The sequence below is a fragment of the Pararge aegeria genome, chromosome 3, assembly GCF_905163445.1.
Source record: "Pararge aegeria chromosome 3, ilParAegt1.1, whole genome shotgun sequence".
Lineage (NCBI taxonomy): Eukaryota > Metazoa > Arthropoda > Insecta > Lepidoptera > Nymphalidae > Pararge > Pararge aegeria.
Window position 1 is genome coordinate 707,754 of NC_053182.1, and position 26,692 is coordinate 734,445.

General features: G+C 37.3%; 1 protein-coding gene across 1 annotated transcript in view; it reads right to left on the reverse strand.

Moving 5' to 3' along the window:
* The window catches only part of LOC120637459 (nephrin), a 537,044-nt gene that overhangs the window by 408,100 nt on the left and 102,252 nt on the right, over nt 1–26,692 (reverse strand). Inside the window, exon 2 of the mRNA XM_039909312.1 lies at nt 24,709–24,844. Coding sequence (XP_039765246.1) covers nt 24,709–24,787 — 79 coding nt within the window. The 5' untranslated portion in view covers nt 24,788–24,844. The remainder of the gene's footprint in view (nt 1–24,708; nt 24,845–26,692) is intronic.

Genomic DNA, 26,692 nt, shown 5'->3' on the forward strand with positions numbered 1-26,692 from the left:
TAAGTGTATGTTACATATTATTAAGCCAACAACTTCGGGGCTGATAAAGACGTTCAGTCACTCAACGGACGATAAAGAAAGCTATGCTTAGAGCATTTGTACGTGATAAAGATAGAAATGAGGAAATTCGAAGATTGACCAGAATTATAAGGACATAGCTAGGTCGGGGACCTGTGTTGCTGGGTCGGAACCAGATCGGAATACATCGGTTGGCAGGCTACATTAAAAGAGTGACCGTGGAGATTGCGAGCAGCTTTTTGACCACAACCATATTTTTTTATGAAACCGTATCCTATGCGATGATCTCAGAAGAAAAATTATTTCAGTGTTGGATAGCCCTTTTATCGAAGAAGGCAATAAGCTATATATCATTACGCTAAGGTCAATAGGAGCACCAATGAATTTTCGTTAAAATCAGGTATCACAAAGTTGTTCCTCTTAAAAGTTCTAAAAAAAAGTACGCGACAGCATATCTCTATCTTTTAAGGTTGACTTATACGCGGACGAAGTCGCGAGGGACCGCTAGTCTCGGTTAAAATTCTTGTTAAAGTATTAAAAGATCTTGTATTTCTTTTCTTCTTTTGTTTAACTAATTTCGTAGAGGTGCACTTATAAAGAGTTTAAATAAATAAAGCCAACAACTGAAAATAAATTACTTGACCTCCCTATTATAGACAATTCACGACCATTTAGTTGTATCGAAGTCTTACCCTTATCTTGATCACTTATTCATTGTAAAGTTCTGTTTGGTGTGGAGTATTAGGTTTGAAGAATTTATAAATTGCACCATAGAGATTCTCCTGCTGTTCGCGGAGCATAGCAAATTAAGCTTAATTTTCATAAGGTTATAAGTTACGAGTATTTATTTGCAATATCAATTTAACTGTAAGACAAGAAAGTAAGTGAGAAAACTTTTTTTAGAATCAAAGCCAAACGTTTTCATTCAACTATGTCGTCGGTGAAGATCAATCGCTGGAATGTTTTATTCAGCGACAGGTCGGAGGTGAAGCTGGCTCACTGCCAACGACCTCAAGATTCGATTCCGAGCGAAGGATCGGGTTTGACAATTTTTCTAGCCAAAGAAAAGTTCAATATTTAAATTGAGTCGCACTTGTCTCGCATATTTTAGTTTAAGAGATTTTTGCTTGACGCAGGTGCTCTGATGCCTTGTTAGCGAGGGTTGGCCAGCGCCCACTTGCTATTTACAACCAAAGTTTTATACTGCCATGGAACTTGGCATTCCTGAAAGTTATAATGTAGATACAGATCGGTTTAACTTCATTATTAGTAAGTTTCTATATACAACGTGTACGTACAAGGATGCACTAAAAAGAACATATTTATACATTTTTAAAAGGTTAACTTGACAAGTCTTGTTTAATATGGCAAATTACTAACTATCGGCCGGCCGGCTATAGACGGCCGACTGGCGCAGTGGGCAGCGACCCTGCTTTCTGAGTCCAAGGCCGTGGGTTCGATTCCCACAACTGGAAAAAATGTTTGTGTGATGAGCATAAGTGTTTTTCAGTGTCTGGGTGTTTATATGTATTTTCTAAGTATTTATTTATATTTAATTCCTAAAAATATTCATCAGTCATCTTAGTACCCATAACACAAGCTACGCTTACTTTGGGGCTAGGTGGCGATGTGTGTATTGTCGTAGTATATTTATTTATTTATTTATTTATTTATTATTTATTTATTATCCCTAAGGTGATTTATTTATTTGTAGGACTTCTCTGGGAATAAATAAATCTCCTTGGCACGCAATTCAATTCTGGCTTATAAATAATAAATAAATAAATTAAACTAATAAGCTTCATTTGAACACAAAACTTTATAAAATGATAACAGTTTATTAAAACTTATAATTTTTATAATTATTTATTAGTGTTTTTATCTACACTTTGAGGAATTAACAATTTAATAAATTTAAAATGCATATAAAAAAATTCGGAACCGACAGTATTTGAACCTACGACTCTCGGGCAATCGCGGCCTGAGCGCTTTCTCCAATTAAACTACGGGTTTCCTACCGTCGATGCCAAAATTAGTATATGCCTTTGACATCAGTCTTATAGCGACTGTACTTGTTTTTATATGCATTTTAAATTCATAAAACTAATAATGTTAATAAGAATCATTACAATAATTGTGATAAGAGATAAATATTGTACATGTAATTATAATGTTAAATTGTTAATCTTGTATGGACTTTCTGGTTTATTGAGCTTTTTGTCATATGTTAATGATGGCAACGGTTTAACGTGCTCAAGGCTTGCCGGTGAACAATAAATATCCTAACACCAAAACATTCTCAGACAGAAAGACTCATTATCTACATAGTACAAAACAAAGTCATTTCCGCTGTTTTGTAGCTTAGATCTTTTCAACTACGCAACAAATTTTTTGAAGCGGTGGTAGCGCATTAGGTAAGAGCTCGACTTCTCTTTAGGGAGGCCAAGTTCAAATCCCAGCACGCACCTCTAACTTTTTTGCATTTTAAGTAATACAAATATCACTTGCTTCAACGGTGAAGGAACATCGTGAGGAAACCTGCATGCATGAGAGTTCTCCATAACGTTCTTAAAGGCGAGTGAAGTCAATCTGCACTCGGCCAGCGTGGTGGACCAGGGCTTAAACCCTTCTCATTCTGAGAAGAGACCCGTGCTCCGATAATGATGATCCTCTTTTATACCCCAGATCACGTGTATGCAAAGTTTCATAATGATATTTAACTAAGGAAAGCGTCACAAACAAACATACAAACTCTCATATGCATAAATAATATCAGTGAGGATATACCCGCATATGAGTTCAGCAAATAGGTGTTAAAACGAAATCCACGCAGGCGAAGGCACCTGTACAAGTCAGTACGAAATAAATGATTGTTCAACAGAATTACGTATCCGTTACGTAACCTACGTAATATAATCGTAAAACAGGGCTCGTGCGTGTAGTCGCGAGTGGGGACAAGAATTTAAATGAATTCAAATTTGCCGAGATTATAATCCGATTTTGTGGTATCAAAAAGAGTTTATTATACATTTTAATTCGAAGTTTTTTCTTTGTAATAACTCTTATTTTTCATTCTTCTATTAGCAAGCCAGGTATTTTTGGAAAGTTGTATTAGGCAAAAATAGTATTGAATTTGAAAATATATTAAAGTATATAACTTCTTTAAATACTTTTTCTGTTTTCGGTGAAAAATTTGTCCTGTTCTCGAACGTCTGTGAATATTTAGTTAGTGTTACAACTGCCTTGTTAGTGGAATGGTTAGCATGCTAAATTTCTGATAACGAAGCTTTGTATTCGTTAGTTAGTTTATTTTATGGTTAAAATCATTATGGAGAAGTCTCAAGCATGCAGGTTTTCTCACGATGTTTCCCTTCAACGTTAAAACAAGTGAAATTGGATTGTTCCAATTAAAAACGCTCATAGCTCTGAAATGTTACATTTGCTTGCTGGAGATTGAATTTGGACCCCAGAAGGCCGAAGTTCTTACTACCAGGCTATCATACGCATGTTTAACAACCCATTCCGTATGATACCTATGTGGAAGGTCGAGGTTTTTAATCCTGCTTTCCTATGAAAGAGTAAACTTATGCATATGGGGTAATGTCTGGATCTATTGAACCAATTTTGGATCGTTCTGTCACCAATAGAAAGCCATATTATTTGTGACGGCCGTAGGCTATAACATTAACCTGAAAACTGAGCAGAACTTCTGGTTGATAAATAAAGTAAGTGTGAATTATTTTTCAAATTAGCTCACGTTTTATGTAAACTCCAAACAAAAGAAACGTTTCATCTCAAGCTTATTCCCACGTTAATGCGATCAAATCTGCATTTTTATTCGCAACTTAGCACTTTATATCGCCAAGGAAAATAGAAAAGCAAGAAACTTCGCCCGTATCACACCTTGTTCGAACGGAAACTCGCTGAACAATAGCCAGCGAGGCTGCCTGCTCCGGCCGAGTTGAAATAATCAAGCTTCAAGCTAAAACTACGACCGTCCAACCACGTATTGGCTTTACAAAGCGCTTTGAAGCGCTTACGTTTGTGTCATATTGTTTTGAATGCTTTGTGGGTACCAACGAACTCAAAAAGACTACAGTTCGTTGTTAGATACCTACACATTAAGTTATGAGAGGGAAATCGAATTATCACCATCACCATCTTCATCACTTAAATATATGCGGAAGAGTGTTGAGTTGTTTGTTTGTCTTTTCATTCCGCCCTAACTTAGCAATCAATCAACTTGATTTTTGGCATAGAGTTAGATAACAAAACGGACAGTAACATAGGGTACTTTTTATTGCAGGAAAACAACCGTTCCCAAGGAATTTGTAAAAAATCATAATAAGCGCGGAAGTAGAACTAATTTTAAGTTATTCTAGAACGATCTTCTCTTTTTTCTTAACTAGCGTCTGTCTGCAAGATTGTCTGCGTGGAATTTCACCGTGAGATCGTAAGATTTTCCCTCCGTGATGTCTGTCTCCAGAAAGCAAGCTACAGGTGATACCCGTTAAATCCCAAATTCATTACACTTTAAAAAGTAAATACGTTTCGCAACTTTGTGTCCTGTATTGAACACTTCGAGGGGTGGAATTTTTAAAAATCTATATTTCACGTACTTTTTTTACTCTATTTTTGCTTTTGGTAAGAAAAAAATCAAACAATATCTTTAAAAAAGACGAACTTTTGCAAATATTCGTTCCCAATTTCATCCGTTTGATTTTAGTATTTTCAAAAAACTGTGTCACATATAATGTTTCTTATTTATGAACCAAAAACCCAAATAGCAAACTTCACGAATAAATAAAATTATAAATATATTACGACAATACACACATCGCCACCTAGCCCAAAAGTAAGCGTAGTTTGTGTTACGGGTACTAAGATGACAGAATATGATTATCAATAAAATACATAAAAACTTATAAAATACAGATAAAACCCAGACACTGAAAAACATTCATGTTTATCACATAAACATTTTTCAGTCGAGGGAATCGAACCCACAGCCTTGGACTCAAAAAATAGGGTCGCTGCCCATTACGCCAATCGACCGTCATTCATTGAACATAACTTTTAGAATGTCAGAATTTCATACTAACTTTCTTCCTTCATTAGTACAACTTGAAGTTGCTCAAAGAATAATTCCACAAAATTCTAACTTCTATGTTCAGTTGTTTGAGCTGCAAGTTTCCCCTTGACTGCTATCTACACTAGTTTATGATGGTAGCGGACTATTCTGTTTGGGGGAATTTTTTTGCTAAGCTCTAAGGTTCTACGCGACATTGTACCGGAGCGCAAAATCGCTTGGTTAGGTGATAAGTATCTACAGCCGAACGTTTCCACCAGACCGGACAACAGAAAATATAAATTTCTCCGGCTGAGAATCGAACTACGGACCTCCATATTTGTTAATTAGCCATTAAGGGCAAAGCCTTTTCTTGATATTGATTAAATTCATGCTAACATAATAAATTTTATTGTTTTTTAAATCCCAAAAAAACTTCTAGTCTATGATTCACCGAGTCACATCGCCCGTCCGTTTCTCAACTTCTAAGGACTTTAGCAAGATGTTATATAACATATAAGTATTCTCAAAAATTGATTTCGGTAAAACGTTATTTTTAGTGAATTGAAAAATTAAACTTGAATACTCAACTTAGATATTACTTTAGAATGACACCTTAATTGAATGTCACAAAGCTCCTAAATAAACGGTTCCTACGGCATGTTTAACGCGAAGTCGCGGGCAACAGTGTGCAATATATTAATGTAGCCTTTTAGTCGCGGGAGAATACAAACAAATTTAAAGCCAACCCCTTTTAAATGACGGTAACAAGCGAAGATCGGAAGCTAAAAAAAGAATGGCACTTGAAAAATTTAATAAAAGACGTGATATTTCAATTCTATCATTTTCCTCGCAGACCTTGTTCTAAAGCGGGGCAGAAGTAATATTATCACATTATTGTGACCACCCGTGTGTAATCTAGTGTACCTTCCATCACAATGCAATTTCGTTAGCAAGGCGCTCTCGGCAAAACAAGGCTTCGTGAGTAACGCGTGCCTCGTCCCATTTTTTAGGGGTTCTGTATCCAAATGGTAAAACCGCCTGTCACCAGACATACATCATTTGTAAAAATTTCAACCGTCTCACTATGTCGGTTGAAATTGTATAATATGTATTTCTGTTGCGGCTAAAAAAGAATAAAATCAATATTTAAGAGGCTTCCATCCAACATACATGTTTTATAGATAATGGTACGGAACCCTTCGTGCGAGACCGACTCGCACTTGGCCGGTTTTTCAGGATTTATACCGCTTTTAAACTCAAGATATTCAGGTGGCTTCTGTTAACCCGTGATAGCTTGAGCTTCGTGGATTGCTGTATTGCTAGGACGAGTTCACACAACTCGTTTTTTCATGTTTTTTATAGTAGCGACCCATTTAATTGCCCACCAAACCATATTAGAGCTACGTGGTGGGTCTATGCTTTAAAACCGTCTCTTTTATGAAAGTGGGGCGTTAATAGGTTGCGGGACGACCCATTGAATTTATTCATTTGATTGGCAAGTTCATTTCATTAACTCATTTCATATTTTAAAAAGTTTACCTTTTATTGATGCAGTGCATTAAGAAACATCCTAGACATCATCAAACAAACAACAATACACGATTGCGGTGTCTTATACTGTTCTGTAAAATATTTGGCGTTACATAGTAAAAAAATGTGTAAAATACATCTAATAAAGCGAGGTTACTATACATTTGATGAATTTCTGACAAGGTAGATTGGAAGCAGCCAGCTCCGCTCTCATCTCCAGCAAGATAGTAAAATCGATTGTAAAAGATGATGTTGGAAAAGAGCAACTGAGTTTCTTGCCGTCTCTTCTCGGTAGAATCTGTTTTCCGAACCGGTGGTTGAGTCACTACAAACATACATACTTGACGTTTCAAACGTGCTTATAGAGTAGGCCTACTTGAAATAAATTAAATTTTATATTTGGTTGATGGATCAGGGCGGTACGATGCAGGATGTGTTCCTTGCTTACCCTGGGAAAAGCTGTCTTATGTTGTGGACGATGGTCTTGCGCTGACCATCTGCTTGGTCTGTCAATTATAACTATATTATAAAAACAGTTGCTAATAGTAAACCTACGTGGAGACCCAGCTTTACAGTAACTTTTTAAATTAAAATCGCTGAGCTTTGTTTTATTAAGAAAAATAGTATAGCTTCCTTTTTGCAACTTTAATATATCTAAGCATTTCAACCGTGCTTATTTTAATTTCTTAGGTTTCTTGTCGCCGATTTTTCGATTTTACTCGAGGTCCAAAACATTTACAAGTAAAGTGAAGTCAGTTGCTAACCAGTATGAAGATCTTTCCACCTTTTTGACCTGATTATTCCAGCAGCAGCATGGATTCAAAGAAAAGATATACAATTATAAACACTAGTCTATCATAACGCAAGCCCACCTCCCTTTTTAACCCCTTGTATCGTCTCCAAATTGTCAATTTTTGATGTAGGTTTAAGATGAAAATAGTGTCGTGCTCTATTTAAAAATATTTTCAATGAATATTATAGTAAAACCTTATGTCGGGTTAAGCAAATTATCCCCTCATTGCTTGTATACGAGCCCACCTCATTTTTATTTCTGATTAGGGTCATAGATTTGCATAATGTTTATGACTTTTGAGTAATTAAAGAGAATCTTGCGTAATTCAGTTACCGTTCCGTAATTAAGTTTGAGGGTCCTGATAATTGATGAAATTCTGATTTAGATGGACATACAGACACGGACGGATAGACGGTAAGGTAAACAGACTAACTACTTTTTTATTTCTCTCAACTCAAGTTTTGTAAGTGACTGAAATCTCACCTGTAAGTAAGTGATGATGTAGCGCTATGGCATATATATTAAACCCATACCGCTTAGCATCGTACTGGAACGCTTCAACGCTTGACAGCATGTTTTTTGTCGGTAGATTCGTAACTAGCGACGCTTGAAGCCATCCAACTGAATAATTACGCACATTTCCCCCACCGGGTATTAAACCTGGGACCCCACTAAGAACAGAACACTTCGCTGCGTTAGGGTTTTTGTCCATTTCACACAAGTAAATTTTACGCTTGTCTAGGTCAAATATCACTACAATTACTGCACATTAAACTAGATACGTACATCCAGTGTATTGTACACAAAACCTCTCTATTGTCGGTGAAGATCAATCGCTGGAATGTTTTATTCAGCGACAGGTCGGAGGTGAAGCTGGCTCTGTGCCAACGACCTCAAGATTCGATTCCAAGCGAGCTATCGGGTTTGACAATTTCACTGTGGAAATCCAAAGAAGCGCAGTATTTTCCATTTTCTTTTTGTTTTTTTAACAGTGGGCGTTAATGGTTCAATATATATTACTGCCTTGTTAGTCTGTCGGTTAACGTATTCGCAAACAAAATGACTCGGATCACAAGATTTTGGGTCTGAAAACTAATATTATAAAATGTGAGACCCGACTGTTTTGAAAATAGTTAAGTACATGTTCATATTCAAAATTCTAATTCCAAATTCATTTATTTCAAGTAGGCCGTCAAGTCAGTCTGTTTGTAGTGACTCTACCACCGGTTCGGAAGGCAGATTCCACTGAGAAGAGCCGGCAATAAACTCAGCAGATTGCTCTTTTCCAACATCATTTCATGGTTTAACAATCTTTAGAATTTTTCTATTTTGTGAGAGATGAGAGCGGAGTGGCCTGCTTCCAAGCATCCTTGTCGTTAAGGAATCCATTATTCGTATAGTAACCACGGCTTGTTAAAGTTGTTTTAATATAAAAGTCATGAACTTTAAAGTGGCTCTTCCACCTGGACAGAAGTAAACCCACGCAGGTGGAGTTATAAGAGTGTAAAATCTGAGTCAAAGACAGCAAAGTCAAAGTCAGAAAAGTTGTATGTTCGTTAAAAGTAGTAGCTGAGCTTTTTTGATAGAGCTTATCTGGGGTAGTACTTACTCATTACCGCCGTGTTTAATCCTGCCATCTAAAAGGGTGACTTTTAAAGGGCGTGGTTTGCCGGTGTAATAACAAGCACGTGAGGCCTCCAACCTACGCCTAATAGGCACAGAACAGCACTTCGCTGGACATGCTCCTTTTATGCCCTCAGAAGCGTTGCTCTGCTTATAGACGATTGTTTTACACTTACCTTATCTGTTCGGCTCGTCAATTCTTTTTAAACAGGCAATCGAAACGTTACAAATACACAGACAGATAAACAAACTATTAATGCGTCGTTGATCGGTTTCGGCCATGATGGTCAAATTCCAGATAAATTTACAAAGTTATAGGTAGATAGTATAGATATAGATAGTAGATAGTACATAAGTTTTTGCGCAAACACAGGTGCACTCTATTCTCTTTCTCCTAGTCCTATGGGACGGCTGGTCCTGAAAAGAGATCAGGTTCAATACGATGCGAGGCACGGGCCTGATTCATCACCGATTACCCAGGGTTAAACTTCGGGCGTACCAGCCCATCAGAATTTTTTGATTGAAAACCTAGTAGAACCAAAGACCTCGTGATCTGCAGTAGAACGTGCTCACCACTAAACGAAGGCTTAATAATAATGTTAGTTTATAAGCAAAGTGGTCATAAAACACCCCTCTTTTGCGTAGGTGGCTAAAAGCGCACGTCTCAACACTTACGAACATTACGAAATCGTTTTTGCTGTCAAAAAACAGCCAAAAGAAATTCTCAAACATAGTGCTATCACACCTTGTTGCTCAAAGTTTCACTTTTTATTTACTTAGAGAGAGTGGAAACAAACGTGAAGCGCTTCAAAGCGCTTTTGTAAAGCGAGCGTATTGTTAGATTTAGTTAGCATGAATAGCTCCAGTTTGATTATTTCAACTCGGCCGGCAGCTTTGCATACGCAATTGTTGAGGGACGGGTTTATGTTCCAGATAGATTCAGCATTATACAAAACGTGTGATACTGACGAACTTTATTTCCTTTACTTCCTGAAGACCTTTTGGTTATGGAACATCCGCACGATACACCAATTAGAATAATAGATTATAGTGAGATTGGTTGGACCGATCCCAACTTATTTTATACTTATTTTAAAGAAAGTGACAAATGAAATAAGTTTTATAATTTTATAGCCATTCCTGTATCAGTTTCGGCTGAATTTACATATGCTTTGAAAGTAAATCTAATCCATACCTAACTACTAAAACTAATTTGAACTAACTGTATACATGCGAACTTGAGTATTTCTGTTTGTTTGCTTGAAACCTTTGCCGGAAACAGAATCGATCTTAATGTAATTTGACAATTATATAGCTTATGTGTTAATAATATCTCAAAAATCGTTTAATACAATTACTTATTTACTAATTTTAACATACATTTTGTCTAAGAACCTACTACTAATGGCAATGAGAAGCAGTGATATCCCAGTGGGCAGCACTTCGACTTCACTTTCAAAGGGATGAATTCGAATCCCAGCACGCGCCTCTAACTTTTATAAGTTACGTGCGTTTTTAGCAATTTAAATATCACTTGCTTCAACGGGGAACGAAAACATCGTGAGGAAACCTGCATGCCTGAGAGTTCCCCATAATGTTCTCAAAGTGTATGGACTACCAATCCACACTGAGCCAGTGTGGTGGTCTGCGGCCTTAACCCCTTCTCATTGTGGGAGGAGACCTGTGCCCAGTAGTAGACCGGTAATAGGTTGATATGGAGACCAACCAGTGATTTCAACACATAATTAAACTGGTATTTAACAGCTAGTACCCAATTATTTTTTGTATTCATTTGTCACCATTTTAGTTAAGTAGCACGCCTGGCGAAAATTGATAGACAAAATACCTCGTGGCAAGCCTTTAACTTTTACTAGTTAGGTACGCACCTTATCCGCTAAGAGAGAGGTAGTCGTGAGCATAAACAACTTAAGACATCAGGTCAGAGTGACCCAATTCCCTGGAACCGGAGTCGATTAACTGATACTTATCAGTTAATGCAATTGAATGGACAAACGATCCTACCTTACCCCTCTACCCTTCCACCCTTCTACCCTCTGGCTGTGTAAACCTCACCCATCGCTACTTGATTGTATTAGTTATATTGATTCTATAAAAGCATTTCATAATAAAACTACTTATCTTTTGTGATGTTGTGATGATAAAATGTTTAATAAAACGGGACTTCCTGAAAAGTTCTAATTGTATATATTGTTAGTAGAACTGAGTTAAATATATCATGCTACTTATAAAATGTACTATTTATTAAATTGACAGCGAAAGAGTTGATGATGTTTTTTAAGAAGTAGAAATTGCCATGGTATATAAGTAGTAAGCTTTTTCAACAATAGGGTTCAACTTCAGTAGGTACGATGTTCTAGTGACTAGAAAATATACCCGGCAGCAACCCGTAGTTAATAAAGTGGTACCTTGGGGAGCAAGTAGGATTTTTTCAATTGCTATTCAAGCTGACTGTGATTATTAATCGAACAACCTCGTCAACCCACATTGAATCAACGTGGTGGGTTTATTCTTTATATGGGACATTAAAAGACTAACGGAGATGAGGATGTCGTTTCGATTCTTATAAAATTGAAATCGATTAAAATTAGACAAATATATGGAATATAATCGCTAAAAAATATAGTAATTGTACGCCGAATTCATCCTCCAATTGGATTTCCGTCGTGATTAATTTAGAAATTAATATTTTTAAATTACCAAAGATCTGGGATTGTGAGAGATTAAGGATACCACTATTTACAAGGTAGACTTGTTACCTCGTCTGGTAATAGGTTAAATAAACGGCTACACCCCTTCCAGATTAGCTCTTATCTTAAACATTATGAAAATTAAGATTAATTTGCTATAGTTCGCGAAAAGCAGGAGAATCTGTATGGCTTTATTTATAATTTCTTCAATCCTTATACTCCTCATCAAAAGGATCTTCGGCAATGTACCCTCAACGCACGTTTCGCTTCGAAAACGAAGCATCCTCAGGAGATATTGACTCCAAAAAAATAATATATCATGGATTTCCGCAAAGTAACGCCTGCTTCTATCCAATACTTATCTTAAATAAATTCAGTGGGAGTTATATCGGGCGGGATCACATTCTAGTTGCATCGAATAAAAACCACCGCTCCTTTTCTAGTGCAGTGGGCTAAAAAACACCTACCAAAGAGTAATTCTCACTAACGTTTCGTTTTAAGAGATGCTGGATGCACACAGAACAGTTTTTCCTTATTTTCGTTGCTGTTCCACTGGCTTTGAATTTACTGTTCAGACGTGCTTTTCGAGATTTGGCTACAAAATTGCGAGTCTTTTATTCCCGGATCGGCTTTTTGCGGACGACTCTAAGTTATGAGAGTCGTATCCAATTACTAGATTTGTTTAGAGTAAGTTTATGTAACTAAATACTTTTTATTAAACACATAAATGTTGCTTTTTGTGAATTAATTCGCACTGGGCCAGTGTGGTAGACTACGGCCTAACCCTTCTCATTGTGGGAGGAGACCCGTGCCCTGTATTGAGCCGGTATTGGGTTGATATGATGATGATGATGATGATGATAAAAACATATTTGTACTCGATCTACTCAATGTACCTCGCTAACTGACTGTGCATACAAAGTAGAGCGACAGGCGATAGATCTAGAAAAATGCAAATTTTAATTACAATTTCCAATTAGTATAAGTAAGCAAAAAAATAAAGCACCTATTGAAAATTCCCTCTCATCATTCGGGGTCCAAACTTGTGATTAAATGGATTTGTTTAGCTGGTAAAAATAAGATTTTTTTTCTCTCCTCCTATACCTCTTATACCAGATTTTGTGGGGATTTTCACAGTATGAAATATATAGTCACCATCAACCCATCAACGGGCCACTACAAGGCACGTTTCTCCTCTCAGATGAAGAAGGGTTTAGGCCGTAGTCCACAATGGGGGCCAAGTGTGTAAAAATATGGAGAAATCTCAGTACGTTAAAAATAAGATGTCTTAAAAAGAATGACTGAGGAACTTCTGAACATGAACGTGTCGACACTATCGATTCTGAGGCAGACATGACCTGCCCTGTGCCATTTTAGCTTGCTAATACTCTGAGTTATTTCGGCGCTTTTGGTTTTCTTACGGATTTGTCACACAAAATATACAAAAGGTTACAAACTAGTTAAATTCACACTCCGCTTAACTTTAAGCGGTCGGATGCACAGCGCACGAAGCAATTCTTCTTTATTTACGGTTGCTTCGAATTTACTGTGCAGACGTGCTTCCGAGATTTGGCTGTAAAGTGGTAGTGTTTTTATTCAGTGGGTAATCAGCTTTTGTGGTTATAAAGTAGAGAGACGGCGTGCAACGGTTGAGTCAATTACTAGAATGGTTTGGGTACATATGTAAGATAGTTGAGGTGAGCAGGAAAAACATATATTCGTATTTCATAGAAACTATCGGTATGCAAGTTTTTGTCAAGATCGGTCCAGTTTTCATAATAACAAGGGCTATATATAAAATCCAGCGTTATTAATTATTCTCGTATAAAAACTCATAAATAGCCGACATAATACTAGTTGGAGGGGCGTGTAAATAGCTCCTCCAGGGGAGTTTGTATGCGGAAGACAAATTTGAATATGGTGGAGTGATGACGAACGCAATAGAAAGATTCCCAAGTATTTATCTATAACAATTATACACGATAAGTAACGTTGACAGCCGCTTACCTTTTTTACTCATTCTCGGGGGTGATTTTTCTTTAGGGCGAATAAGTCTCTAACACCTAACACCTTCAAAGATTGTCGCGGCGTGGGGTTGTTCTCCTTAATTAGAGAGGGCAGCAATATCGTCTTGCTCAGAGCGGAGTTCAAAGACAACTGAATCGCCTAAAACGGCGATGCGTAGACGCATAGATCACGGGCATAGTGATGACCCGTAATTGGCGAAAATGAGTCTGATAAAGTAACCCATAAGTACTCATCAAAATTACAAAGCGTTTACGTGTAAATTGCATACAAACAAAATACAAGGGAAACTCGCTGTAACACTAGTAAAGCATAAATAAAATAAACTGCCACTAATCCTTATCTACATATTACCTTTATAAATGAATAGGTCAGTTCCAAATATCACTTAACACAACTCTTTCACGGGATACAGGTTTACAGAAGTAATGTGTGCATGGCGTGACTGTAACTCATTGTACACTAAACTCGTGGTAAATTTGAAACGCACTGTGCGTTCGTTCGCACCAGTTAGAGGACATATATTGGGTATTCATGTGACATTGACGTAATTTGAGTAATTTATGGCGAATGCGCCTTTTTGTTTTTTTTTTAAATTCGATTTTAGTTTTAAATGGTAATATTTGTGGGACTACCCGCTTGTACGATCATTATCTTTTTAGCTGCATTATGTTATCCTAAATAGATTAAAATTTATAGATTTATATGTACCTTCTATAGTGTACACTCACAACATGTTTTAGTTCTAAGTTTAATGTTTTCTCTAGAAAGCGAATTTTTTCTATTTTTTTTGAGAAATAAAGATCTTAAACCATGATGGTCTTTCTGCCCAGTGGTTTTATAAAAGGAATATCCCGGGTTGGATTCCAATGGGGGCAATTTAGGAATTTATAATTTCAGTATTTATATCCAGACTAGAAAGTCTGTAGTAGGAGGATTCGGCTGTAGTTAGTTACCGTCCTACCGTTATAGACGTGCCACCAAGCGATTTAGGATTACGGTACGATGCAGGATATTTTTAATTTTACTGCCATACCGCAGTAGATTAGCCGCTTCCACCTTACACATCATAAAAACTTACCACCAGGTGAGATTTCAGTCATGGGCTAACTAGTAGTGTAATTAGAAAAACGGGACATTAAAACTCAACCACATTCTCCAGTATTCTACCTATCTTTGTGCTGAATTATCACAAGGTAAACCAGACCCAAAAAAACATATCTGTTAAAGATTTTTAATACAATAGTTTCTAGAAGTGCTGAATAGAGGATTTCTTTTTTGTACGAGCATGTGATGAGAATGGGTACTAAACACAGGCGTATTTCAGCCCTGAAAATATCGTAACCAGAAAATGCTCGTGCATCAGTTGACGTGCATTGCAAAAAATATACTATTACATTAAATAAGGAGTTGTGGAGTGGTGGTTGGAGATTTATTTTGAATTAACTCTTGTAACATTTCAGGTATGTAAAAAACATGCCTGCAATGTGTGTCTGTAAGTCTATACTATATTTTTATAAAGCATGTACAAATTATATCTATAAACCCAGGAAAAACCTTGACGTGACTCGCGGAAGAAAAAACTCCTTAAATTATCCACAAATTTTCTTAAACGCAGCTGAGCCTTGTTCCCAGAGTGACATCAAGTATTTATATAGCCTTGTTATAAATGAGCATAATAAATGTGAAGATTGTTTCATACAACATTGATGAACGCCACCGAAAAGTGACAAAAGTATAGTGAACAGGAACAACGAGCTAAAACCGAAAGCACACTTACAGCAAAGTCAAAATAAACTTCAGTCATTTGCATAAAAACTTAAACTAATATATAAAGCTGAAGAATTTGTTTGTTTACTTCAACGCAATGATCTCAGGAACCACTGTTTCGATTTGAAAAATTCTTTAGTGTTGGATAACTCATTTACCGAGGAAGACTACAGGCTATATATCATCACGCTAATACCAATAGGAGCATAGCACCAATGAAGAATGCTTAAGCTGCGTCCGCTGCGTAAGCGGTTAAAGCTATAAAATAATGTATAAAAAAGTTGTTCCCCTATAAAAGTTCTAAAAACAGGTCACGAAAGAATATGTCTATCTTCTAAGGTTAACTTATATGCGGACGAAGTCGCAAGGTACCGCTAGTATAGTTTAAAAAGCAAAGAAATGGTCATTTACTCAAAATGCGTCAAAGTATGGTATTTAACAAACCGGTACCTTATTATGTTAAAGTCAAATTCAAATGTTTCTTCATCCAATTAAGCACATAAATTGCACTTTTGATGCGTACATTAAATGTAAAATAAGACATGGACAGACAGACATATGAATATTAAATACTTATATTAAAAACACTACGTATCTCTTATGGTTAACATGTTTAACTAAATGACGATGTCCTTGGATCGATTCCCGGGTCAACCAAAAATTGTTCGGTACTGGGTTTTACTTTGAAATATTCTTGATACCAGATCAGAGTTAGGAAATTCGTGGTGTGCGGAAAAGCTACATCATCATGTAGGTGATGCCCCCGTCCAGGTCATCACCTACATGCGATAAGCTCACCAACCCGCAGTCTAGCAGCGTTGTAGCTCTATGCTATAAAAATTAGGGTTCTAAGGCGCTGTGGCAAGTCCGCATCGAAAACGCAGCGCAGTTTTTGTGACCTGGACATAAAGGGCACAAAGCCATGTAATTTTTTACATAAGACCTAAGAGCCGTGCTTCGGTTGATATTATTTTTTCTTGGGACAGAGGTTTCCATGAGAGCTGCAATATTTAGTGATATTTTACAAAGTGCCGCCCATATTTATCAATCATTAAAGAAAATGTTATGATGGTGAAAAATATGCGAAAATATTTGGCGGTTAAATTTTTAGTACACGGCAGCACTCGTAAAACGATCAAGCGACTGCCGCAACGCATTTAGGAGTAATAAAAGCAGGCAATCACAATCGTAATTCAAGTTTGAAATTTTTTTTCACCCATAAACCACTCGGGTGCCATCTGTTTTGTGTATCTGAGGCCCCAGACTCGTAACAGCCGAGTTAATGTCTCAGTGTAATCATAAACTCGTTTAAATTGGCCTGAATTATGCAGAACGTAACAATATTCTTTACTGGGTCGTCTGAGTTTATTGCGACGTGGAGAAGACACAATATGGGGCTCAATTTGAAGGAAGCTTTAACCGCAGCTGACTTGGTTAATAATATTCAAAAGCCTAATAATATTTCGTAGTAACTTTGCATGTTGCTTGACAATATTAGTTGTTTAACAAAGATGAATTCAGGCCGGTATGCCGCAAGATGAACTGTCCTGGAATAATTAATTATGATCACACTACAAACATCCGGCACGAAGTCAGTAATGGTCTCGCGTGTATGATTCTATATTTCTTGTTGATTAATCATCATCTCTCTCAAAGAAACACACGATTTGCAGCTTAAACCCACCATGATACTTTAATGAGGATTGCCGGGTTTTAACTTCAGAGATTTTTTTCATCATCATCATCATCATCAGCCCATAACAGTCCACTGCTGGACTAAAACCTCCCCCTAAGCGAGGGTTTAGCCATAATCACCGCACTGGCCAGTTGCAAGTAGTGGTACAGAGGACGCTGCTTCCGGTAACCCGTTATAGTTAGTTGTTTTTTTTATTTAGTATTAATTGTCGGACCAAGCGGACAGCCTACCTGATGGCAAGTGGAAAAATATCCCCTATAAAAAAGCAGCACTTTGCAGAGTATGCCAGAAACACATCCTGCATCGAGCTGGCCTGAGTCTGTAATTACACTGGCCTGAGAAGCCTCTTTAGACCAGAACAATGCGTTGGCACAATATTGCCTTGTGGCAGAGATAGGATTAGGCTTAGATTACGTTACGTTAGCTATGATCAAGCCCTAAGAAATACTTAAGCGTCTCTTGATATACAGCTTACATGTACAGTAACTCCCGGGAGTTCTAGACACTTGACGGTGTCGCAATGTGTTTAGATTTGGCAAATAATTCATCTGTAAGATCTGTAAGAAACTTAGTGGCACATGCTAAGTCATTTAGTCGCTAATAGCGTAGTGGAAGCAGATAGCTGGTTGGCAATATAACGTGGCGCGGTATCGGGAACATCAGGGAGTTAATTTAGTGTTACAGGGCTTATTAATGCTCAGTCCTTGTCAGGCCACCATGCGGCCTTAATGCGGGCGCCTGGCACCCTGCCAGCGCCTAGTTTGTTGTTAGGGTACGCGTGCCTGTGTACTCCAATAGCCACGGTTTGATGTCAATTACTAAGTGAATGATCGGTGAAATAATGCACGTTTGGCATGCATTATTACTATAACAGTGCTACCATTTATGGGCTCTGCCAAGTATCAGCTTGTTGCCTTGGATTCAGTGGATCACTGTGCTAGAAGACTCATCGGTTACCTAGCCAATAAAAATTCAGAGTTTGATGCATCGTTGCAAGGTTGCCTGCCTTTCGGTATTCTATAAGATGTATTTCGGAGAATGTCCTCACGAACTGTTTAGTCTACATCCCCCCTTCCTAATATTTTTACCATGGAACCGCGAGGCACCGTAAGGATCTGCATCCCTACATAATTGGTATACGATGGACGCGTACAAAGCGCTTTGCATCCTTGTTTCTGATTTGCCCGCTCCCATTTTCGTCATCACCTTTAATTTGAGTATCTACCTTAAAATTAAGAGTGAATAGGCATCTATATCTTCTACGGAAGCGCGCTTCACCTTAGGCTGATCATAACTTAACTTAAGGTGTGATTGTAATCAAGCGGTCGTCTATACACATAAACAAAAAAACAGCCTACTGAGGAATATGTTACACGGGCCTGTTTAAGGATGAAATTTAAGACAAATATGACATGTACGGGTCTACATTATTATAAGTACCACTACAAGCTCAAGCTGAATTATAGAACCTACATCTTAAGTCTAAGGAAGGCGCCGTCCTTTAGACATCTAACAGGTAGGTTGATCTGATTTGATTTCCGACTTTTGAATTCACTTTCGGGGAACCGAACCGAAACCTATTTCTAACTTTTATAAGTTATGTGTGTTTTAAGCTATCAAAATATGCTTCAAAGGTGAAGGAAAAAATCGTGAGGACACCTGCATGACCAAGGGTTCTCCATAATGTTCTTAAAGGCGTGTGAAGTCCACCAATCCGCACTGGGCCAGTGAGGTGGATTACAGCCTAAACCCTTCTCATTTAAGGAGACCCGTGCCTTGTAGTGGGCCTGTAATGGGCTTCTATGATGACGATGATAATGAGCACTAGTAAGCAGTAACAACTAAGTTTTAGGATCAAATAAAATCCATATTTCATATTTGCAAAATGAACTCAAAGGCAGGGTTGAGCTAAACTTGATTCACTCTATCGTATTTTACTCGGAAGTCTCCGTATCTAGTGTAATAAGTTCCCTAAGTTATCAAGGATGATATCATTTCCACTGTAAGTCGGTTCAATTTCACGTGACGTCCTCCGAAAACTTCGAACCCGCTGCAGAATTATGGCGTACAGTTACTTCCAAATCTCATTACTCCGAGACACTCGAATTTATCCAAACTGTACTCCGCGCTGAATAACGCTCCACCCAGTTTACTTACAAGTTTTGCGAGACCTAAATTACAAAATGGAATTGTATTTTAATATAATGAACACAATTCTTCGAAAGGTTTTTTTTTTTCATTCGCTGCGACTAGGCACTAATTTGTTTCCGATTTTGGCATTTTAAATCGCCGACAACGTACAAGATAAAAGAAAGTTCAGGAAAGTGGTGGGACTAATATTGGCAGAGTCCATTAACAGACATAATATTTCCTTTATAGGTATCACTAACAGCCCTCATGTATTGTGTGTGCGAGAAGTGGGCGAGAAACCAACTCATGTGCTCCTTCAACCTGTTAGAGAACTGGCAGTCATATCAAACCGACGCAGTGGGCAGCGACCCTGCTTTCTGAGTCCAATCCGTGGAGTCAATTCCCAGAACTGGAAAATATTTGTGTGATGAACATAAATGTTTTTCAGTTACTAGGTGTTTATCTGTTTATTATGAGTATTTATGTATATAATTCATAACAATATTCATCAGTCATCTTAGTACCCATAACACAATTACTTTGGGGCTGGATGGCGTTGTGTGTATTTTCGGAGTATATTTATTTATTTATTTATAAACCCCATAAAGTCAGTTTCAACGCGAAATCGCAATACTGGAACACTAGAACCCCTGGGAGCACATCTTTGTCAGTAGGGTGAGGCTCCCACTATGCCAGAACTCTCACTTACAATCTTATAAGACCAAGGCTCGCTAAGCTGCTAGATCGAGCTTTGATGGCTGGAATACTTCCAGCGGTGATGATGCTCACGTGTGGAAAATAGTCTAAAGAGATAAGAATAACATTAAAAAATTGGCAATAAGCAGTAAAAATTTCATAAAATGAATACAAGCATCGCTACATACGTAACGCATCCCAATTCAGTATAACTGCTTCATTTTTTAACATCGATAATTGTTCCGTGGGATCACGTATCAAACCATTCTAAAAAGATTTACGTTAGAAAGAATACGTTAAACGTTATCAAATCAAATGGTACATGTATAAAAATTACTGAATCAAGCAACCCCTTTTTTTCTTTCAAAAGCCCTCTCGGATGTCACTAAATGCATCAATTTTATAACAAAAAAAATGCATTATTACAGTAGGAATAGCGGATCGTAATTGGGTTCAAATTGATAGATATATAGATATATAGAGCTATAGTTCATGGATATTTAGAATAGCGTTTAGAGTGCAGACTAAATTAACCTAAATAGACTAGATTCACCCAAAAATTTGGACTTTTACTTACAAATAAAACTAAATATGAGTGGCAGATTTGAAAATAACGAAGCTAATTAAGGCGATTAGAATAGAGTTATTATTAAAACAGAAGTGGCAATGTTTGGAAAAAGAAGTGGCAAAGATACGATGAAGCTACAAATCTTTGAGGTCCATTGGGGACATTGGTACAGTCTTTGTACTTTGGACATCGTTGATACCAATGTTTTACGGCCTACATAAACCGAGACGCCAAAATCCGGCACCAGTACAAAGCGTATATGAGAATCCCTACAATAACTTTTGCCCTACAAAAACCCTTTGAAAATATTTAGCATACATTCAATATGCTAGAAATAATATTTCAGTTCGGATAAATTTGTGTGTCGCGAGTTATGAGAATTGGAAGTAAGTGAGCTGCGTCATAATTCTGCAGTGGGTTCGAACTTTCCGTTAAACGTAGCCTGAAATTGAACCAGTTCGCAGTTGAATTACATCGTCTGTGTTAGCTCACATAACTTATTCTTACATGCAGATATCAGAAAGTTTACTAGCATTGGTCTAGTATACTTTTAAAATTAGCCACTATGAAACGGATACGCTATATGTGATCGGCATTTATAGAGGTATATTTATAATCTTCAAATAGAGCTGGTTTCTAAATATTTGGTACGGCATTACGCCACGAGTCTTAAGATTTTGTGTATCTATAATTAATTAAAATATGGAATTATTGATTAAAATGCAATATTATTCGCATTGCGGGTTTCATTTTGTGGCAGACTTTTATTACTTTCTTTAAAAGCATAATAAAAAACCTTCTAATATATACAAAATAAACTAATAGTTACGATATATAGGACGATATATAGACAATATATATCACCACTATAATAATGGATAGCATCCATTACCTATGTATTTTCTACAAATTTCTACAATCTACCTTCTTGTACTCTTTACACCGACACTGTAGCTCTATGAATTGCTTGATATTTTTTTTAAAAACTAAAATAACATAAAACAAAATTAACAATATGAATAAACAAACACATTGGATAAAGCTACGGTATACACACAAGCGAGTGTAATAATAAAGTAAAGTATGAAGTGAATAATTCAAGTCAGATATATTCACATGTCGTGAGTAATAAGATTTGCTAGTAACTTCGCCATAATTCTTTAACGAGTTCCAAGTTTTACTCGCAGGGAACGTCTCATAAAATTGAACCAGTTGCAACTGAGATAATATGTTCCGCGTTAACTACGTTGGGAAAGAAAGAAGATAAATAATAAAATTATTTTTTTTGACTACTCGCGCTTTTTATGCCACTGTACCAAGGAAATAGCACTATAAACAATTACGAGTATATACCCAGACTCTGATGGCAATATAAAAATAGTTGTGTAGATTTTAACTAGTGCAAGTAACATTTTACATGAACATGCGCTTATGATTCTGCTGTATTAGGTCTACAACCAAACAGTTGGAGATGAAAGCTGTAATGTACTTTCTCAGACGCACCATACGGTGTAGAAAGAAATTACACCCTCATCATCTGGATGCCTGGTATTCTTCTACTATTCGCAATACCAAATAATTTCTACCGCACACTTCTTAACTTTAGAACAGTATCCCGCCTGATGTGTTTACTCCAAAATACAATCTAGGGTTATTCAAGGAGCGGAAAACTAAACCCCTTAAAAGCCGGAAACCAGGACGCTGGGTTCTCCGTGCTGCATGCCTCGCCTACAGCTATTACGCTTTTCAACTCTTGTGGTCTTCTACAGATGTCCTTAACATTATCATCATCTGGTCGATTACACTTTATAAATTTCCTTGGACTCAGAATGCATGGTTTTGTTGACTGGTTTGGGTTTTGGTTAACCTAGCGATAGCCACTTTCCTATTCATCATCAAGTGAGATGAAAATTAAGTTGTAACTTGTCATCAAATCAATATGAATAAATAAATAAATATACTACGACAATACACACATCGCCACCTAGCCCCAAAGTAAGCGTAGCTTGTGTTATGTGTACTAAGATGACTGATGAATATTTTAATGAATTATATATACATAAATACTTAGAAAATACATATAAACACCCAGACACTGAAAAACACTTAATGCTCATCACACAAACATTTTCCAGTTGTGGGAATCGAACCCACGGCCTTGGACTCAGAAAGCAGGGTCGCTGCCCTCTGCGCCAGTCGGCCGTCAAATACTAATGTTATACTAAATGCGAAAGCTTTTTTATCCTTTTAACGTAGCAACGTAGCAATAAACCCTGAGAAAAGACATAGACTACATTTTATCAAGAACAAACAAATTAGCACGAGAAAGTTCTAGTAAAAATAAATCAGATCAGTTTTAGACTGCAGTAAATAAAGAGACATGAAAGTAAAGTTGAAGAGAGTATAGTCAATAATACAGACAGTAAATATATCGAAGTTGCTCCACTAAATGCAATACAAATCAATTCCCTAAGACGTTACAGAACATTGTATCGTGGCGTGTTTAACGACACTATAAAGATTAATTAACGACGCTTAGTGCAAACATAAACCATCGCATAGTTAATAGAAAAAGGTTCTTAAAGCTACACACATAAGGTTGGTTATCCAAGCGTAGTATTCGACTGACGTGCAAGATCCTGTAATTCAAATGTGTTTCGCGTCAATGGGTCCCCAGAGCATTACATCCGCCTCCAATATTAGGATTGCTAATGAACATTCTCGTTTGCTGCTTAAAAATAAAGGATTCGATGCGGATTCAGTAGATTTATTGGTTAATAGAATACCTTTAAGGTGAACGCAGTACGTAATGGTTCTTTAAGCGGATAAAAGTAATTGATTTCTGTTTTAGAAGCAACTAAAAGCATCTTTATTATCATCATCACCACATGACTCCAAATGCTGAACTGGTCAGGTCTGTTGTATAGTCCACGGTCCTAGGCAGTTTTTTTAGCGTTTTGTTCTTTGATGTTTAGCTCGTTAGTGGTCGGTATCATAGCCAGCATAGCTCGTTATAACTTGTTTTGAGACTTTCCTAGAGATAGCAGCACTGACACATTGACAAAATTTTGGGCGAGTTATCATGTCAGTTTGTAATTCAAGTAGCTCTGTATTGGAAATGGCGAGATAGGATAATAACTAACATCGTCACCTATAAAACTTTAATTACTATTCGGGACGCGAATGTACATAAAAGAAAGTTGAACCTAGTGTTCATAGCTGCAAGGTTCACTATTGCTTCGTTTTCTTAATACATAAACCTACTTAGGCTTACACTGGACCACAATGATAACTGTTGGAAAGTGTGGATGTGGCCTTAGATGGGACAAACTTGCTTTAACCGTACCTAATCACTTTTTTTACTACTACATTTACAGACTGGTAGCATCAAACGAGTCGCAGGGAGCCGTTGGACTCAAGCGCCACTCTCTCTCTATGGACGTTCCGTCATTACAGAAGATAGTGGTCCTTGTGAGGTCTTAGTTTCCACCTGATAAATTGCCTCCATCGGCTTCTGTTGAAGGCCATTTTGGTGATATGACAGAATCGGCATGAGTTTTATGACTATTTATACGGCTCAGTTCATTACGTTGGGGCCCAATCAGTAAAAGACCGTGGCATTTGGAACTTCATATCCATTGGTTGGTGGTAAGTACGCTCGTTTGTTTCGTCACGTCGGGATAAGAAAAGTTCTTGATACAAAATAACCTAAGTGGTTTCCTTCTAGGAACAACTTAAAAATACGATTACGCTATCCATTAGCCAATTTTACAAAACATGCATAGTAGTTAGAGAAACACTCTATCAATCTATTAACACTCAAATAACAGTAAAAACTAGATCATATATATATTATTTTCCGGGAGAGCAACTATTTCATTATCTACCTAAAGAGATTTCTGTGGAAAGGTCGTTTTAAATTTTTAAGAAAAAGTTTTAAACTCATTGTCGAAGTTTTATATAGGTTCGAGTCACCAATTAAAATAATCAAGAGATTTATGTGAGAGTGTATATATGTATAGAGAATCCGTTAAACCTAAATCTAAGTAGTTTGTTTCGCCACGTGGTAAGGCGACTCACCCAGCTTGTCCTGCAGCACGGTCTTGGTGTCGCAGCGCACGAGGCAAAGCAGCAGAAACAGCGCCTCGTGCGGCGCCATGCTGGGCGGCTCTCACGTGCTGACCTCACGCACGCCTCGCCACCGCATCTTCCACCACTGTAACAGAAGAAGAGCCTCGTTAACAACTTGCATAGTTCCTGTTTTCCGGGGATAAAGAGTAGGCCCTATGTTTCTCTCTGTCCTTTCAACTAACTCTATGTTTCTCTCCGTCCTTTCAACTTACTCAAGTCAAAAGAAAAGTCAAGTCGATTGGTTGCTTTGTAAGGACGTTAAGTACGGAAAAATAAAAGAACACACTTTTTCCATTTATAATATTAGTATATATGACTCTAGTTAATCTCGGGGAAGTTTAATTACAAAGAAGTTTGGTATGGCAAATTTAAAAAATAGTTATAGTGTATCGATCGACTTTTGCGTAGCATCATTTAGACATCATTGGTTAGATCATAATAGAGCCAATTTAAAAATGATAAACTAACCATATCAGGAATCGAACCCGTGAACAAATATGAAAGCCACCGCTTAGCTCTAAAACCTGTCACATAACTATTATGAAGCAGTCGACTTCTAAAGATAATAAGTTACTTCGGGGTCAGTCTAAAATCTTTATCTTCCACATAATTTAATATCTAGAGAGTAGAGCCTTGCCAAGTCGTCTCTCGTACTAAATTTCAAAAAGGAATTAACCTGGCCGGCCTGGCTACGGGGCCTGTCGTACGACAGCTTTTATTACTGCCATGAATAAATTCTGCCACTGGAAAGCCCTCGCACCTCGTAAATTATAACGATGGTTTAAACCATCAGCCCGATTTACGGCGATGGCTTAGTATCTACCGCTATAAACATATGGCCTATGAAACCAGCGATGGATGTAGTGCAATTTGTTATGTACGATGTTTCTGCGCCGTTCTTAGTTAAGGGTTAAACTCAATACTCATGTACCTACTGACCGTGTAAAAGTTTATGGGTTATTATTTTTATCCTTATCCTTTTTATAAACAGTATCGGAATTTATGTTTATTTCAATGTTTACGAGCTCATAATACTGGATAGAGTTCCCAGGTGACGTATTTTCGTTCCTTTTATATATTGCATTTAAAATTTTGCTGTTAGTTTAAATTTCAACAATTTTACTGGCTGGGTTGGATTTCAAGGTACTGAAACCGAAAATTATGATATATTTCTAGTTTTATGGATACGGAATTTACACTTTCGATAGCCATTGCTAATAATCTCCGCGTTTTAGTTGTCGCTTTTGTTGATAAAATATCGACAACCTTCCTGGCGAAGCGGTGAGCGCAGTAGTTCAAGTGAGAGATGCCGGAGTCGATTCCCGCCAGGGGCAATTTTGAATTTAAAATTTCTTATTTTTTTCTGGTCCTATATGGTTGCTTTAGCAGCGGATATTTTCCACCGTACAGAAAATAGCGTTAAGCGATTCAACATTCCGATATAATATCGCGATACCAATCATTTATGGTATGGGTTTAATAGAACAGCCATACCCCTAACAGGTTAGCCCGTTATCATCATAGACTGTATCATAACTTCCCATCAAATTACATTATTGCAAGCACACTTGTATTCAAATTAAAAAATATTGTCAATATGCTTAAGATTGCTACGTTTCACCAATGTATAATGTTGACAAGGGTATATCTAAGAATACAATCTTTGGTTAATTTTCATTTACGGACACGATTGTCTAGCCATTATGTAACTGGCCCCAGCGTACCGACTGATCCAGTACCGAAACATCTTACTTAAAACTCACTTTGTCCTTATTTCATGATGGGGTGGATTTGTTTAAGGTCTACCAGGTGCTAATGCAGTCTAAAATGGTAGCGGGCTAACCTGTTAGGGAATCTCGAATCTAGGATCTCTTAGTATCAGCTTTCTGATACAAAGAGATGCTGTGCTAATCTGCGGTCAGTGTAGCCAGCT